Source organism: Ovis canadensis, chromosome 1, assembly GCF_042477335.2.
Source record: "Ovis canadensis isolate MfBH-ARS-UI-01 breed Bighorn chromosome 1, ARS-UI_OviCan_v2, whole genome shotgun sequence".
Lineage (NCBI taxonomy): Eukaryota > Metazoa > Chordata > Mammalia > Artiodactyla > Bovidae > Ovis > Ovis canadensis.
Window position 1 is genome coordinate 206,584,367 of NC_091245.1, and position 17,382 is coordinate 206,601,748.

A 17,382-nucleotide genomic window follows, 5' to 3' on the forward strand; every position below is an offset into this window, starting at 1 on the left:
GTGTATTGATGATGATGATATTTAGCTGCTAAGTCATGTCCAACTCTTTTGCGATTCCATGGACTATAGCCTACCATACTCCTCTGTCCATGGGATTTCAGGCAAAAATAGTGGAGTGGGTTGCCACTTCCCTCTCCAGGAGATGTTCCCGACCCAGGGACTGAACCCGGATCTCCTGCATTTTGGCAGGCAGATTCTTTACTACTGAGCCACTAAGGAAGCCCTTCTTACTACTTTCAAAGTTTAAATCTCTATGTCTTTTCTCTTAGTTGTTATCTTAGATACTCTAACAAGTATTCTTAACAAAGTCTAAAGTAAATCAATATTTTTACCCTCTTCCAGAACAAACAAGGACTTTATAACTCTCATGCCAATCATTCCGCTTTATTTATAAAGTCCACCTGGCCTTAAAGCCCAAAACCCACAAATTACACAGAATTGTTTGAAAATGTCAGTAACTATCTCTCCGCAGTCTTTTCGTGGCCTGGTGAGCCTACCTGAATTTCTAGTTTTGGCCTTTTCTGGGCTGACATGTCTTGTACTATATGTGAGACCTCAACACGACACATTAGTTCCCTTAGCTAAATGCATGCTAATTCTAAAATAACTTGTAAAATAGAAACCTAATTACCTTAGTCATATTTTATGCTTCCATTTAAATACTACAAAGACTATTGAGCATCTTTGTATTATCCTTAGATTCTTAATGTACTTTCTGTTTGTTATCAGTGGTTCATTAACTGGGATTTGGAAGACTCCTCTGACATCTGATTCCCCTCCCCAGATATTCAGTGTAATCCTGAATCCTTTAGTTTCAATAATTGAATCTAATGTAAATTTTCATAAATATATCAATTTATTCACCAATCAACATTTACTGAACACCAACTACTGCAAGATGCAAAAACAAACAAGATACACTTTCTAAAGAGATTCCAGTCTGATTTGGAAAAGATATATGAAAGCTGGAAATAACGACATAATGTGACAAAAATGACAAGCAGCACAGAGGAAATGCCTAGTGAGGAGAAGAGCAAATAAAGTTTTGTGAGGAGATAAAAGGGGTGGAGACCGAGAGTGCCACGCGGTGTCGGCACAGGTGCAAGAGGAGCTACCCCACGTCCGAGGTCAGGGGCGGCGGCCAAGAGGAGCTACCACACGTCCAGGGTCAAGGGCGGCGGCCGGAGGAGCTACCCCCTGCCCGAGGTCGGCGCGGTGGCCGAGAGGAGCAACCACACGTCCAAGAAGCGGCAGCTGTGTGGGCACAGGAGGGATGAGAGGAGCTACTCCACGTTCAAGGTCAGGAGGGGCAGCCGTGAAGAGATACCCTCATCCAAGGTAAGAGAAACCCAAGTAAGATGGTAGGTTTGCGAGAGGGCATCAGAGGGGAGATACACTGAAACCATAACCGCAGAAAACTAGCCAATCTGATCACACGGACCACAGCCTTATCTAACTCAATGAAACTAAGCCATGCCATGTGGAGCCACCCAGGACGGGTGGGTCATGGTGGAGAGGTCTGACAGAATGTGGTCCACTGGAGAATGGAATGGCAAACCACTTCAGTATTCTAGCCTTGAGAACCCCATGAACAGTATGAAAAGGCAAAATGATACTGAAAGAGGAACTCCCTGGGTCGGTAGGTGCCCAATATGCTACTGGAGATCAGTGGATAAATAACTCCAGAAAGAATGAAGGGATGGACCCAAAGCAAAAATACCCAGTCGTGGATGTGACTGGTGATAGAAGCAAGGTCCGATGCTGTAAAGAGCAATATTGCATAGGAACCTGGAATGTCAGGTCCATGAATCAAGGCAAATTGGAAGTGGTCAAACAGGAGATGGCAAGGGTGAACGTCAACATTCTAGGAATCAGCAAACTAAAATGGACTGGAATGGGTGAATTTAACTCAGATGACCATTATATCTACTATTGTGAGCAGAAATCCCTTAGAAAAAATGGAGTAGCCATCATGGTCAACAAAAGAGTCCGAAATGCAGTACTTGGATACAATCTCAAAAACGACAGAATGATCTCTGTTCATTTCCAAGGCAAATCATTCAATATCACGGTGATCCAAATCTATGCCCCAACCAGTAACACTGAAGAAGCTGAAGTTGAACAGTTCTATGAAGACGTACAAGACCTTCTAGAACTAACACCCAAAAAAGATGTCCTTTTCATCATAGGGGACTGGAATGCAAAAGCAGGAAGTCAAGAAACACCTGGAATAACAGGCAAATTTGGCCTTGGAGTATGGAATGAAGCAGGGCAAAGGCTAACAGAGTTTTGCCAAGAGAATGCACTGGTCATAGCAAAGGAGCGGCAGCTGTGTGGGCACAGGAGGGATGAGAGGAGCTACTCCACGTTCAAGGTCAGGAGGGGCAGCCGTGAAGAGATACCCTCGTCCAAGGTAAGAGAAACCCAAGTAAGACGGTAGGTGTTGCGAGAGGGCATCAGAGGGGAGATACACTGAAACCATAACCACAGAAAACTAGCCAATCTGATCACACGGACCACAGCCTTGTCTAACTCAATGAAACTAAGCCATGCCATGTGGGGCCACCCAGGACGGGTGGGTCTTCCAACAACACAAGAGAAGACTCTACACATGGACATCACCAGATGGTCAACACCGAAATCAGATCGATTATATTCTTTGCAGCCAAAGATGGAGAAGCTCTATACAGTCAGAAAAAACAAGACCAGGAGCTGACTGTGGCTCAGATTATGAACTACTTATTGTCAAATTCAGACTTAAATTGAAGAAACTGGGGAAAACCACCAGACCATTCAGGTATGACCTAAATCAAATCCCTTATGATTATTCAGTGGAATTGAGAAATAGATTTAAGGCACTAGATCTGATAGACAGAGTGTCTGATGAACTATGGACAGAGGTTCATAACACTATACAGAAGACAGGCATCAAGACCATCCCCAAGGAAAAGAAATGAAAAAAAAGCAAAATGGCTGTCTGAGGAGGCCTTACAAATAGCTGTGAAAAGAAGAGAAGCGAAAAGCAAAGGAGAAAAGGAAAGATATAAGCATCTGAGTGCAGAGTTCCAAAGAACAGCAAGAAGAGATAAGAAAGCCTTCCTCAGCAATCAATGCAAAGAAACAGAGGAAAAGAACAGAATGGGAAAGACTAGAGATCTCTTCAAGAAAATTAGATACCAAGGGAACATTTCATGCAAAGATGGGCTCAATAAAGGACAGAAATGCTAAGGACCTAACAGAAGCAGAAGATATTAAGAAGAGGTGGCAAGAATACACAGAAGAACTGTACAAAAAAGATCTTCATGACCCAGATAATCACAATGGTCTGATCACTCACCTAGAGCCAGATATCCTGGAATGTGAAGTCAAGTGGGCCTTAGAAGGCATCACTATGAACAAAGCTAGTGGAAGTGATGGAATTCCAGTGGCGCTATTTCAAATCCTGAAAGATGATGCTGTGAAAGTGCTACACTCAATATGCCAGCAAATTTGGAAAACTCAGCAATGGCCACGGGACTGGAAAAGGTCAGTTTTCATTCCAATCCCAAAGAAAGGCAATGCCAAAGAATGCCCAAACCACCACACTTGCACTCATCTCACACGCTAGTTAAGTAAAGGCTCAAAATTCTCCAAGCCAGGCTTCACCAATACATGAACCGTGAACTTCCAGATGTTCAAGCTGGTTTTAGAAAAGGCAGAGGAACCAGAGATCAAATTGCCAGCATCTGCTGGATCATGGAAAAAGCAAGAGAGTTCCAGAGAAACCTCTATTTCTGCTTTATTGACTATGCCAAAGCCTTTGACTGTGTGGATCACAATAAACTGTGGAAAATTCTGAAAGAGATGGGAATACCAGACCACCTGACCTGCCTCTTGAGAAACCTGTATGCAGGTCAGGAACCAACAGTTAGAACTGGACATGGAACAACAGACTGGTTCCAAATAGGAAAAGGAGTTCGTCAAGGCTGTATATTGTCACCCTGTTTATTTAACTTATGTGCAGAGTACATCACGAGAAATGCTGGGCTGAAAGAAGCACAAGCTGGAATCAAGATTGCTGGGAGAAATATTGATAACCTCAGATATGCAGATGACACCATCCTTATGGCAGAAAGTGAAGAGGAACTAAAAAGCCTCTTGATGAAAGTGAAAGAGGAGAGTGAAAAAGTTGGCTTAAAGTTCAACATTCAGAAACTGAAGATCATGGTATCTGGTCCCATCACTTCATGGCAAATAGATGGGGAAACAGTGGGAACAGTGGCAGACTTTATTTTTTGGGCTCCAAAATCACTGCAGATGGTGATTGCAGCCATGAAATTAAAAGACGCTTACTCCTTGGAAGGAAAGTTATGACCAACCTAGATAGTATACTGAAAAGCAGAGGTATTACTTTGCTAACAAAGGTCCATCTAGTCAAGGCTATGGTTTTTCCAGTAGTCATGTATGGATGTGAGAGTTGGACTGTGAAGAAAGCTGAGCGCCCAAGAATTGATGCTTTTGAACTGTGGTGTTGGAGAAGACTCTTGAGAGTCCCTTGGACTGCAAGGAGATCCAACCAGTCCATCCTAAAGGAGATCAGTCCTGGGTGTTCTTTGGAAGGACTGATGCTGTAGCTGAAACTCCAGTACTTTGGCCACCTCATGTGAAGAGTTGACTCATTGGAAAAGACCCTGATGCTGGGAGGGATTGGGGGCAGGAGGAGAAGGGGAGGACACACGATGAGATGGCTGGATGGTATCACCAACTCGATGGACATGAGTCTGAGTGAACTCCAGGAGTTAGTGATAGACAGGGAGGCCTGGCATGCTGTGATTTATGGGGTCGCAAAGAGTCGGCCACGACTGAGCAACTGAACTGAACTGACTGAACATTCTTAAGCTGTTGAAGATTTATGTCTTTACCCATTCCTAAACACTTGGCAAAAATGATGATGCTCCTACTAGACAGCATGAGACACACCGTTAGATAGCCCTTTAGCTTGGAGGAATTCCATCTTGAAGACCTACTGTATAACCTTTTGTTATAAATCTAAAACATTTCAATTTGAGCAACCAAACAAACATTTTTAGGAATTAGGTAAGGCCCCTAACGATAGAACTAAATCAGAAGAAGTCAAAGTTCCTCCCAAGTTATCCACACTTACGTGCTTAATAAAATATATAAAAGTGGGACTTCCCTGGTGGTCCAGTGGTTGGGACTCTATGCTCCCTACACAGGGGCTTAGGTTCGATCCCTGGTCAGAGAACTAGATCTCACATGCTTCAACTAAGACCTGGCACAACCAAATAAGTGTTTTAAAAAAATACAGAAAACTTCATGTCTGCAAAAAGTTTTTTTTTACTAAGCACAATTTTATTCCATGTCAGAGATGAACAGACACACTGAAGCAGTCTCAAGTTTCTGGACCTTCATTTACTTTTAAAACAACTAAGAGTCTGGGAAAAAGAATTCCTGAAGCCTATTCCTACTGTAATACTATGATAATAATACGCCAGAGTATTACCCAAACTGGATGACTGAAAATGAGACAATTCAACTGAATACTCACTTGGACACATTGCCCACTACTATTGTTTTCTTTACAAAAAGTCGTGAAGTCTCATCTCCTGTAAGATCAGTACTCCGCTGCTCTGTTTTATGGGAGCCAGCAATACTAGAAGTGTCCTAGAAAAAAATCATAATCAAATTTCATTTTCAATTTGGACAATTTTCAACAGGTAGAAACCACAAAATCATACAAGGTACAAATGGACAAATTCAATTTTTCTGTTTTTTTAATTACAAAATTCTCTGGTTTTATGGCTCCTCTCAGAGTATGAAAGAATAATTTTACTGTAATTTTTCTATTATAGAAAAAGTCTGTACACTGTAACTCCACATATATGTGTGCTTTTAATAGTCATACACAGTGGCTTTGTATATGCAAACAGGATGTGGAAGAATACACAGGAAACTACTACAAAGGTTACCTCTGGGAAATGGGAATGGGTGATAAGGTCAATGAAATTTACCTTTTTTCCAACCTTCTATACTATTACAAATTTTTCAGTATGAAGCAGTTTACACATAATGGTTAAGTTAAAGTTTGACTATGGAGAAAGACAGCCAGTGTTTAAGACTTGGACCTTACATTTACTGGATGTATCATCTTGGTAATCACTTAACTTCTCTGTCTCAGTTTCCTCATCTATAAAATAAGGGTGATAATAGTATGCATCTCAGATTGTATTGTACAGTTCTTAGGAAGTGCCTGGTACACAGTAAACACTAAGTATGTTACATAAACATGAGCATGTATATTACATAAAAGATAGCAGGTTTCTGAATCCTATGACTAGCATGACCTAAATTCATCTTAATTAAAAAAGAAAAACATATGCAGTATTTCCGCATAAGTTATACAACTAAATCCAAATATTAACAGTTTTGATTTGGGATAGTACAATTATGAATGACTTTTCTGTTCTCCCTTACTTTTCTGTAGTTTAAAATTTTCAACAATGAACAGAATGAATTTGTAATCAGAATTTTTTTTTTGGAGTGGGGTGGGTGGGTCATGACATAGCATGTAGGATCCTAGTTTTCCCAACCAGGGACTGAACCCATGCCCTCTGCACTGGAAGTGCAGTCTTTTTTTTTTTTTGGAAGTGCAGCCTTAACCACTGGACTGCCAGGGAAGTCCCCAGAAAATATTTTTATCAAAAATAATCAAATCTTTGATGTCTGAATATGTAGAAAGCAACCTAGGAATTTCCTCTATCACAGAACATCTGGTTGAGAAAAACCACTGGTTTTATCCAATGGGGATTTGATAGTCAAGTATAATACCGAGAATTTCAGAGCAGTGTGAGACGGGAATTCAAATAACAAACTGACAGGATCAAAGAGTAATGAACAGCTTTCAATTCTACTTATTATTTTTCAAGTTTCTTTCAGTTATTAAAGCATCTTAGAACATCAAATTTCAAAGAGGAACTACTGAAGAGACACTGCTCTTGAGAGAATAAACTTGGTAAAGTAGAAAAACCTTGGGCAAAGTTAAGGTACTGCTAACTCCTCAAGGTTTCTTTCCTACCCTATCTACATGAATGGCATCTGGGAGTTGGGTGACGATCAGAGATTTGAACTGTAAAGTCAGAAAGACAGAGGTTTGATTCTCAGTTCTGATACTTGTGGACAACTATAACCTTATCCTCATAGAGACTGAGTTTCCCCATCTCTAAAAGTGATAATTAACTTATATTTTGGTTCCAATAAAATGAAATACTGTGTGCATACTTAATAAATATTGGTTCCCTTCTCTTTTGGCTCCCTTCCACCCATCCAACTATATACCCTTCCAGTATTTCGGCTTGGTCTCTGCTCCGTGTTGCTTGACAATCTTTCTTGTATATCCATATTGCTGTTAGTGTCTTTGTCAGATAGGAAGTCATTGTGTTGAGATAAAGAATCACTTTCTGAATGATTGGCTGATGGTGTTTCTGATCTCTGATTGGCAGGAGATGATGACCTAGATGGTGATTCCAAAAATTTCTTGATAGCAGGATGATTAAAAACCATTGTATCACATGTCTTTGATCCCTGCAAAAACGAAAGTAAGCAAAACAAACTTTATATCATATCCGGCGAAAGTAGGCAAAAATTTGATCTTTCCAAAAACCCTTATCTATTTTGGGATCATGGCTGTGCTGTGCTTAGTCACTCAGTCATGTCTGATTCTTTGTGACCCCATGGACTATAGCCCACCAGGCTCTTCTGTCTACGGAACTCTCCAGGCAAGAATACTGGAGTGGGCAGCCATCCCCTTCTCCAGGGATCTTTCCGACCCAGGGACTAATCAGGTGTCCTGCACTGCAGGCAGATTCTTTACCATCTGAGTCACCTACCCCCATAAAATAGAGACCAAATCAATAAAAAGTACAGAATGAGAAATAATTATGCAAAGGTCCTAACACTAAAAGCTAAAGATTCAAGTTCTCAGAAGGTAAATGAAAAGTAAAGATAAATATATATTAATAGTAACACATGGAAGTCAGATCTGACTTTAAAAAATAAGTCTGATATTGCTTGATTCAAATACATCATCCTCTCTAAATAAAACACTCCTATAAAAAATATAAAGATTTTTAAAAGCATACATAAAATGACTCCCACATAGGATAAAATATAGTACAGTCCAGTACTGAAGCCAGCCTAGGGTATTTTTTGTGTTTTATTACTTACACAAAAAATAAGAAATGTTGTTACTTGATACAGATATACTGTACTACTGATACACTGTAGTTACTTCCAAGAAGCAAGTTTTAGAAATTATTTAATTGAAATTAAAATAATTGTTTTAGTGTGTAAGAGAGTCAGAGGCTAGTATTTCAGAGTTCAAAGCAACAAGGCCTAGTTTCAAAAATGAAAGTTTACTTTACGGCTATAAATGTATTTTGTTAGAGCAAACTAAAAATAAATTTTAAGTGGTAGATGATAATAGACAAAAACATACCTAAATATCCTTAAATAAATCCTAATCAGAATATAACAAAAATCAGTGCATTTCTAGACCATCAAATAGCACAGTTCAGTACTGTTAAATAGTTTTTTTAAAAAAAGAACAACAAAACATCAAATGAATAACCAGCTCTTCAGAGGAGCTACAGTCCTATATAATGCAGCTGCCAGTGCTTGACGTCCATCTTGTTGACTCCAATGGCAAGCTGTATAACAGATGACATTGGAATCTGCCCTCAGTTGAACAGTTATCTCCCACAAATTCTTGTCCACCTAGAACCTATGAACGTTTCTATTTGAAAATCAGTTCTTTTCAGATGTAATCAAGTTAAGATGATGTCATATTGGATTTGGGGAGGCCTCACTCTGGTAGCTCAGATGTAGGAGACCCAGATTCAATCCCTGGGTCAGGAAGATCTCCTGGAGAAGGAAACAGCAACCCACGCCAGTATTCTTGCCTGGAAAATCCCATGGATGGAGGAGCCTGGTAGGCCATAGTCCATGTGGTTGCAAAGAGTCGGGCACGACTGAGTGACTTCACTTCACTTTCACTCAAATGACTACTGTACTACAAGAAGGAAAGTTGGATACAAAAAGAAAGAGAAGACACATAGAGAGAAAAGTCCATGTGAAGTTAAAGGCAGAAACTGGAATGATGCAGCTACAAGCCAAGCAATGCCAGGTACTGCCAGTAACCACCAGATGTTAGGAGAAGAATCCTTCCCTAGAGTCTTGAGGGAGCATGGCCTACCCAACACATCTTGATCTTGGCCTGCTATCTTCTAGAAGCACGAGATAATAAACTCCTGTTGTTTTAAGCTATCAGGTTTGTGGTAACTTGTTATGGTAGCGCAAGAAAAGTAGTTCAGACTCTAAAATGTAATACAGAAACTTCTGCTATCTAAGATTAATATCTATCTAACTACTATCTAAGATTAATCTCAAATAATGCTTCAAATTTCTCCAAGTATCATAGATACTCTAAAGTTCCACGTGATGACAAGAAGACCCATACATAACAGGTATCTCTTATCGGCAGAAACCACAGGGAATGACGCAAAGCAGTATGCCACCACACTCCCCTCCATGAACCCTGACTGAATCCTGCCAAAAAAAACATACCAACTTTGAAGATATTTTGGGGAAAACTGAGAAAAATCTGAATATGGATTGGTTATCAGATAATATTAGGGACTCATCTCTTAGGTATTATGACTACATAGAAGACAATCTTAGGATTAAGTATTTAGGGATGAAGCATCATGATGCTTGGAACTTACTTTTTAAGGTTTCAAAGAAAAATAAAGATGATAAAGTAAACTTGGCAAATTGTTAAAATCGTTGAAGCTAAGTGATGCATAAACAAGTACTTATTTCACCTTTTCTATGTATTTGAAAATTTTCCAAAAAAGTAGCCAGGAAAAAAATCAGGACTTCTTGAATAGGGTAAATTTACTGAAACTAAAAACTGCCATTCATTAGCAGTAAAAGGTCAGAGAAAAATCAATCGATCTATAATTTACTCCAAAGCCAACTATAAGGAAATGAGAGGAATAAGGCAAGTTAAAACTGAGGTGCACTCATCTTTGTATCTATACAACCTAACAACAGGGCTAAAAATTAGTTAAAGAAGAATTAAGTGAAAGAAAATAAAATGTTAGTTATCATTATTGACAGTGCAGAGAGGCATAACTGAAGGATATGAGTGAACACAATGATAACTGTATGTATTAATATATACCCAGGAAGGCAGGCTAGGCTTCCTGAATTCAAAAGGTCAATATGAGAAATTTTTGAAGGCAGGGATTCTACATCAACACTAATTTCTCTTCATACATCTATATAGGTGGCCAGAAATGACTGCTTATGAGGAAAACTTACCTCAGAAACTTTCAGAAGTCCTGCAGAAGCATAGTAGTTTGCAACAATGCAGGCACGAAGTTTATCCATCATCCTTCTTGCCTCAATTAGTCGCTAAAATAAATGTTAATTATTTTTAAAAATGGAAATAACAGAAAATATACACAAATGATTCATAAATAAGAAATGCAGATGACCCTGAAAAGTAATCAAAGAAAAACTCACAGAAATGACCATTCCCACCTCAGACTGGCAAAATATTTAAAAGGATGACAAAATATGATGTTTGCAAGAATATATAGACATATTAATAAATATGCATATTCACTGAGAAATGTTCACAAAGACATTTATTTGTGGTTGTCCACAAAGCACAAGAGCAAACAGGAATTACCTTTTGGGATAGAATTTCAAGTGATTTTTTTCTCTATCTTTTTGCACCATTTCATTTGAAGAAAAAAAAAAACCATAGATAGGTCTTTCTCCCATGAAATGAGAAAGCACCTTTTAAAAGAACATCAGAGGGGAAAAATACACTATAATTCTACTTCAACAGATTTTAAAAGTTCATTACATACAGTTTTTTTAATAGTTTTGTTTTTTTCACTGTAAGATCATTATACCTGGTCAATGACCTCAATTTCATGTTCCTTATTCTTCATTTCAAGTGCAAATTGTTCCTTGATAATAGTCTCAATTTTCTGCACAGCAGCATCTCGAGCTGCACAAAGAACATAAAATAATCCAAGTTAGCATGCAGTTAGTCAGTTGCTATCTTGATTCAAGCAACAAAAGCAATCCCAGAACAGTACCTCTGAAGTGGAGAAGCCTAATTATGATCACCACAACCAATAATGAAAAGTTAACATCACTAATATTCAAGCAAACTGATATTATGTTTTCTGACATGATGCGCTGACAAGATTCCACCGCTCTGTGGCACTCCTTCTAAAAATGCTGCCTCTAATGACAGTGAACATCCGACAACCCTAAATTGAAGGATACTACAAAATTAACTGGCCTATATATTCAAATATTAAAGTCAAGAAAGACAAAGAAAAGTTGAGGTGACCACAAGAGACTAAGAGATATAACAACTAAACTAACTGCATGATTCTGGAGAGGGGGCAACAGTTATAATACTAGGACAACTAAATCTTGAATGTGGACTGCAGATTAGATATGATGTAAAATGTTAAAATTTCCTACTTCTGATAATTGTACTATGGTTACATAAGAAATCTGTTCCAAGGAAATACACAAGTGTTTACAAGTGTCTTGGAGAAGGAAATGACAACCCACTCCAGTATTCTTGCTTGGAAAATCCCATGGACTGAGGAGCCTGGTAGGCTACAGACCACAGAGTCGGACACGACTGAGCGACTTCACTTCACTTTACAAGTGTCTAATATATCTTCTGATGATTTAGAAAAAAATGATGTGCATATATATCTGCCATGGGCGGAGTTCCGCCCATGGCATATATCTGCTTGCATAAATGCACTTGTGTGTTTGGGTTGGGGGTGGGAGGAAAGAATGATAAACCAACTGAGGCAAAATGAAAACAACTGGTAAATTAATCTGGGAAAAAGACATACAAGTTTTCCTTGTGATTTTCCTGACTGAAACCATATCAAAATAAAATTACCAAAAAAGAAAAAAACCTATGATGATTCTGAGAGAAACGTGGTGACTTCCAAAAAACCATAACCTCAAGGTAGAAAGTAAAGAGTTAGCTACAAGGAGAGGCAGTCTGTGACCTAAGAGCAGTTCATAAGAAGGCAGAAGTTAAGATCAGAAGTTAAGCAAGTCAGTAGTTTCTGATCACAACTACCTGAAGGATACAGCAAAAAAGACGTCTCTGAAAGCAATTCAATTCAGATAATGACTGCTTAAAGTAATACGTAATTCAAAGAGTTAAAATATACTATGAAATGTAGACTGATTACAAGAGAATAAAAAAAGTTGAATGAAAAACCTGGGATTTTGCATAATGATCCTGTGTCTGTATTATGAAATAACTACCACCCAGGCTTTGGGGTATTTAAAAAATTACAGAGAAAATTTGGACCCTTGATCACCCATGTCATTTTCTCCCCATAATATATGCCACTAGACTGCCAATTTAAAACTAGTGCTGGCATAAGCATTCTTGTGGATATGCCTGCATTGAAGCAAATGACTAGCTTTCCTCATATCTGATGAAAAGAATATTGCCTAGTTTTATGGTATGTATCCTTGTATACATAAACCCTGTATATAGAAACCAGCCAATTATCTTAGGGGAGGCTAAATCAAAGTCAGAGACTGTTATCACTGAAGGTGGATTTATCATAAGCTCCTCAGAAATAATTCTAAAATATCTCTTTCATGGAACAAGGAAAAATAACGCTAATAAAATGTCTGGGAACACGTTAGATTAGATTTAAGTTGAAATTATGATGTTTCCTAAAACAATCAGCTTTCCCAATTCTTATTTTTATTATAAAAACTGATATGCCATGCTATGCATTTGAATAATGAATTTAAGTTTCATGATACTTTCATATTTATTGGACTTGTTTTTGAAAGCAAATGACATATCCTTCTAAATAAAATTACAACTGAATTGGAAGAAAAGCTGCAGTGAGATGTTTTTATTATTTGGAATTTGATTTAATAACTTTCAGTCCACAGAGACTTCTGGGGTCCATATGACTTGACTGCACCTACACAGACAAGAGTTTCCTTCACCATTAACCTTGGGGTCCTTGATGTTTGTGGAGCTACAATACCTTATGTATGACTCTGAGATCTTCAACTAGCTATACTAACTTACATAGATTTATTATTTAAATAAACAGCAATATTTTATTTAAAAAACTCAAATATAGCCACTTTTTTTTTTTCAGATAGCTTAAAACATTCTGGGTAATTGTAGATGATTTGGTCTTCCACTAATTATATGATCTTAGGCAAGTAACTTAATGCCTCTGCGCCCCCACCAGAGCTAAGTACAGAGATTAGTGTTTCCCAAATTTCCGTCATTTATATTCCACCTTCAACTTACCTACCACATCTGAGAACCATGTGAAATATCTAATTAAGGCATTAAATAATATTCTTTAAAAACGTTAGCTCTTGGGGGGTTAAATAAGGAGTTTGGCATGAATATATACACATTACTATATGTAAGTTAGATAACAAACAAGAACCTACTGTAAAGCACAGGGAACTCTACTCAACATTCTGTGATAACCTATATGAGAAAAGAATCTAAAAACAATGAATATATGTATAACTGAAACACTTTGCTGTATACCTGAAACTAACACAACACTGTAAATCAACTCTACTCCAATAAAGCATCTTCCCAGGTGGCACAGTGTTCAGAAATCTGACTGTCAACACAGTAAACACAGAAACACAGGTTTGATCCCTGAGTCGAGAAGATGCCCTGGAGCAGGAAATGGCAACCTACTCTAGTATTCTTGCCTGGAGAATCCCATGGACAGAGGAGCCTGGCAGGCTACAGTCTATAGGGTCGCAAAGAGTCGAACATGACTGACTGACTATGCGTGCGCACACACACACTCCAATAAAATTAAAAATTAAAAAAAAGTTAGCTTTATCCTAAGCAGTAGCCCTGAGACTACAAATCTGAAGAGATCATTATCTTTTCTATTGACATTAATATTATTAAAATAAAACCCACAATTCATGTACCACCTATAATCATTTCACATTTTAGTACACACATTGCTAAGACTATGATCACATCTAACATACAATGACAGTTAAAAGTTAAAGCCTGTTTCATTATTAATGCTTTCACAGTGTACCTGCTTTATGTTCTGTCCTTTTATGGTACACATGGTATATTACTATGAAACACAGCACTTAGCTAATCCCTCTCATAAACTTCTTCAAAATATACACAATAGCGGAAATGCATTTAATTTCCTATAAATCTAACAGGAAGGCATATGTCAACAAAGAAATAATTTCCTAAGGCAGGTGAATTTCTACCTGAATTCTCAATTGCTTTATGCCGCTTATTCGGAAGGGCCACAGATACATCCTCATAATCAGGGTCAGCTTCTTTGATTGTTCGCTTGATGCCAGACATGATGACATTCGTTCTTCACTGTGAAGCAATAATACATTAATTAATAATACTGCTTGGTCTCAACACTTATACGTGTACACACATACAAAGGGAATAAATATTATATAATACAGAAGCTTATAAGTCTATGTAAATACACACACATCCTTTTTAAAATCAAAGGCATAACTAACTTCAAAGGTTCACTGAAAAAAAAATCATCACCATCTGCTTTAAAACATGGATTTTCCTATCAAGAGAAAATACTTTAACAAGGCAACACATCATTTAGACTTTCCAAAAGAAGCCTGGCTTTCACAGAATGGCCTTCATAAGGAAAAGGAAAAAAAACAGATTTTCATGAAAACATGGTAAGCCCACACAGTATCCTGAAATCCACAGTACATCAAGTGTATTACAGAATATGAGCAATGTGTCTCAGTAAATAATTTATTGTACAAATCCTTTCTCTGGTACTTACACAGTATAGGCTATATAATAGGTACTTAATAAATACTACTGTTACCAATTATTATTATTCATAACAAACTGTATAGACATATTAAACTAACAAGCTTGCAATATAGTAAACAAGTCCTAGGTATACAAGTCTTTGAATAAAACGATCCCATAAGGCTTTAAATATGCACTGTCCCAATACATGAGCCACTAGTCATATGCAGCTCCTTAAAGTTAAGTTCAGTTCAGTTGCTCAGTCGTGTCCGACTGACTCTCTGCGACCCCATGAATCGCAGCACGCCAGGCCTCCCTGTCCATCACCAACTCCCGGAGTTCACTCAGACTCACATCCATTGAGTCAGTGATGCCATCCAGCCATCTCATCCTCTGTTGCCCCCTTCTCCTCCTGCCCCCAATCCCTCCCAGCATCAGAGTCTTTTCCAATGAGTCAACTCTTCGCATGAGGTGGCCAAAGTACTGGAGTTTTAGCTTAATCCAAATTAAATAAAATTTAAAATTCAGTTCCTTTTCCTACATCTCAGAACACTGTTGTTGTTGTTCAGCCACCCAGTCATATCCGACTCTTTGAAACCCGATGGACTGCAGCACATCAGGCCTCTCTGTCCCTCACCATCTCCCAAAGTTTGCCCAAGTTCATGTTTACTCCATCAGCGATGTTGTCCAGCCATCTCATCCTCTTGACGCCCTCTTCTTTTGCCCTCAATCTTTCCCAGCATCAGGGACTTTTCCAATGAGTCAGTTGTTTGCATCAGATGACCAAAATACAGGAGCTTCAGCATCAGTCCTTCCAGTGAATATTCAGGGTTGATCTCCCTTAAGATTGACTGATTTGATCCCCTTGCTGTCCAAGAGACTTTCAGGAGTCTTCTCCAGCACCACAGCTCAAAGGCATCAATTCTCTGGCATTCTGCCTTCTTTACAGTCCAGCTCTCACAACGGTACATGACCACTGGGAAGACCATAGCCTTGGCTATACAGACCTTTGTAGGAAGAGTAATGTCTGCTTTTCAACACACTGTCTAGGTTTGTCATCATTTTTCTGCCAGGAAGCAATCGTCTTCTGATTTCATGGCCGCAGTCCCTGTCCAGTGATTCTGGAGCCCAAGAAGAGGAAATTTGTCACTATTTCCACATTTTCCCCTTCTATTTGCATTGCAGTAATGGGGCCAGATGCCATGATCTTAGTTTTTTTAATATTTAGTCTTAAGCCAGCACTTTCACTCTCCCCCTTTACCCTCGTCAAGAGGCTCTTTAGTTCCTTTTTGCTTTCTGCCATGAGAGTGGTATCATCTGCACAGCTGAGTTTATGTTTCTCCTGCCTATCTTGATTCTAGCTTGTAACTCATCCAACCGAGCATTTCTCATGATGTGCTCAGTGTATAGGTTAAACAGGGTGACAGCAGACAGCCCTGTTGTACTCCTTTCTTGATCTTGTTCCATACAGGGTTCCATCTGTTGCTTCTTGATTCACATATAAGTTTCTCAGGAGACAGGTTAGATGGTCAGGTATTCCCATCTCTCTAAGAGCTTTCCACAGTTTGTCATGATCCACACAGTCAAAGGCTTCTGCATAGTTGATGAAACAGAGATAGATGTTTTTCTGAAATTCCCTTGCTTTCTCTACAATACAATGAATGTTGGCGATTTGATCTCTAGTTCCTCTTCCTTTTCTAAACCCAGCTTGGACATCTGAAAGTTTTGGGTTCACATAATGCTGAAGCCTAGCATGCAAGATTTTAAGCATGATTTTATTAGCATGGGAGATAAATGAGATTGTCCAATGGTTAGCACATTCTTTGATACTACCCTTCTTGGGAACTGGGATGAGGACCTTTTCCAGTCCTGTGGCCACTCCTGGGTCTTCCAGATTTGCTGACATAATGAATGCAAAACTTTGATGGCCACATTCAAGTGCTCAATAGCCGTAAGTGGTTAGTAGCTACTAAACTGGACAACCGAGATGCAGAACATTTTATCACTTCAGGGAGTTCCCTCTGACACGCCTCCTTTCAGTGTGTTTCATTTATAATATTTCATGAGCCAGTTTAGGAAATGCTGTCCAGATCACCACTGTCCAAACGACACATAATGTGAGCCACAAACAGAATTACAATTTTTCTAGTGCCACATTTTAAAAAGGAAAAAGAAATTAATTTTAATAATATATTTCATTTAACTAATGTACCTAAAATATTATCATTGTAATAATATAATCAATATAAACAAATTATCAGTAAGATATCTTATGTTCTTATCTTTGCACTAAGACTTTTACACTTAGAGCACACATCAATTTGAAGTAGTCAAATTACAAAGGCTGAATAAGCACTGCATATGGCTGGTGTTTCCCTTACTAGGCAGTGAGTCTACTGACATACAGCTAAGAAAAAAGGTCCAGGGAGGTTAGAGGAGATGCCCCTTAGAGGATGAATCTATGACACAGAAAAGCCAAGAAG

General features: G+C 38.5%; 1 protein-coding gene across 9 annotated transcripts in view; it reads right to left on the reverse strand.

Annotated features, from left to right (window-relative positions):
- Positions 1-17,382, reverse strand: part of YEATS2 (YEATS domain containing 2) — a 117,308-nt gene that overhangs the window by 72,862 nt on the left and 27,064 nt on the right. For all 9 annotated transcript variants that reach the window (XR_011250181.1, XM_069558866.1, XM_069558832.1 and 6 more), the window contains exons 2-6: positions 14,368-14,485; positions 10,983-11,080; positions 10,381-10,473; positions 7,336-7,581; positions 5,549-5,664 (exon numbers count right to left, since the gene is read on the reverse strand). Coding sequence is in view for 8 of the 9 variants with exons in the window: in XM_069558866.1 (XP_069414967.1) it covers positions 5,549-5,664; positions 7,336-7,581; positions 10,381-10,473; positions 10,983-11,080; positions 14,368-14,467 (653 nt within the window). In the remaining variant the exon portion in view is untranslated. The remainder of the gene's footprint in view (positions 1-5,548; positions 5,665-7,335; positions 7,582-10,380; positions 10,474-10,982; positions 11,081-14,367; positions 14,486-17,382) is intronic.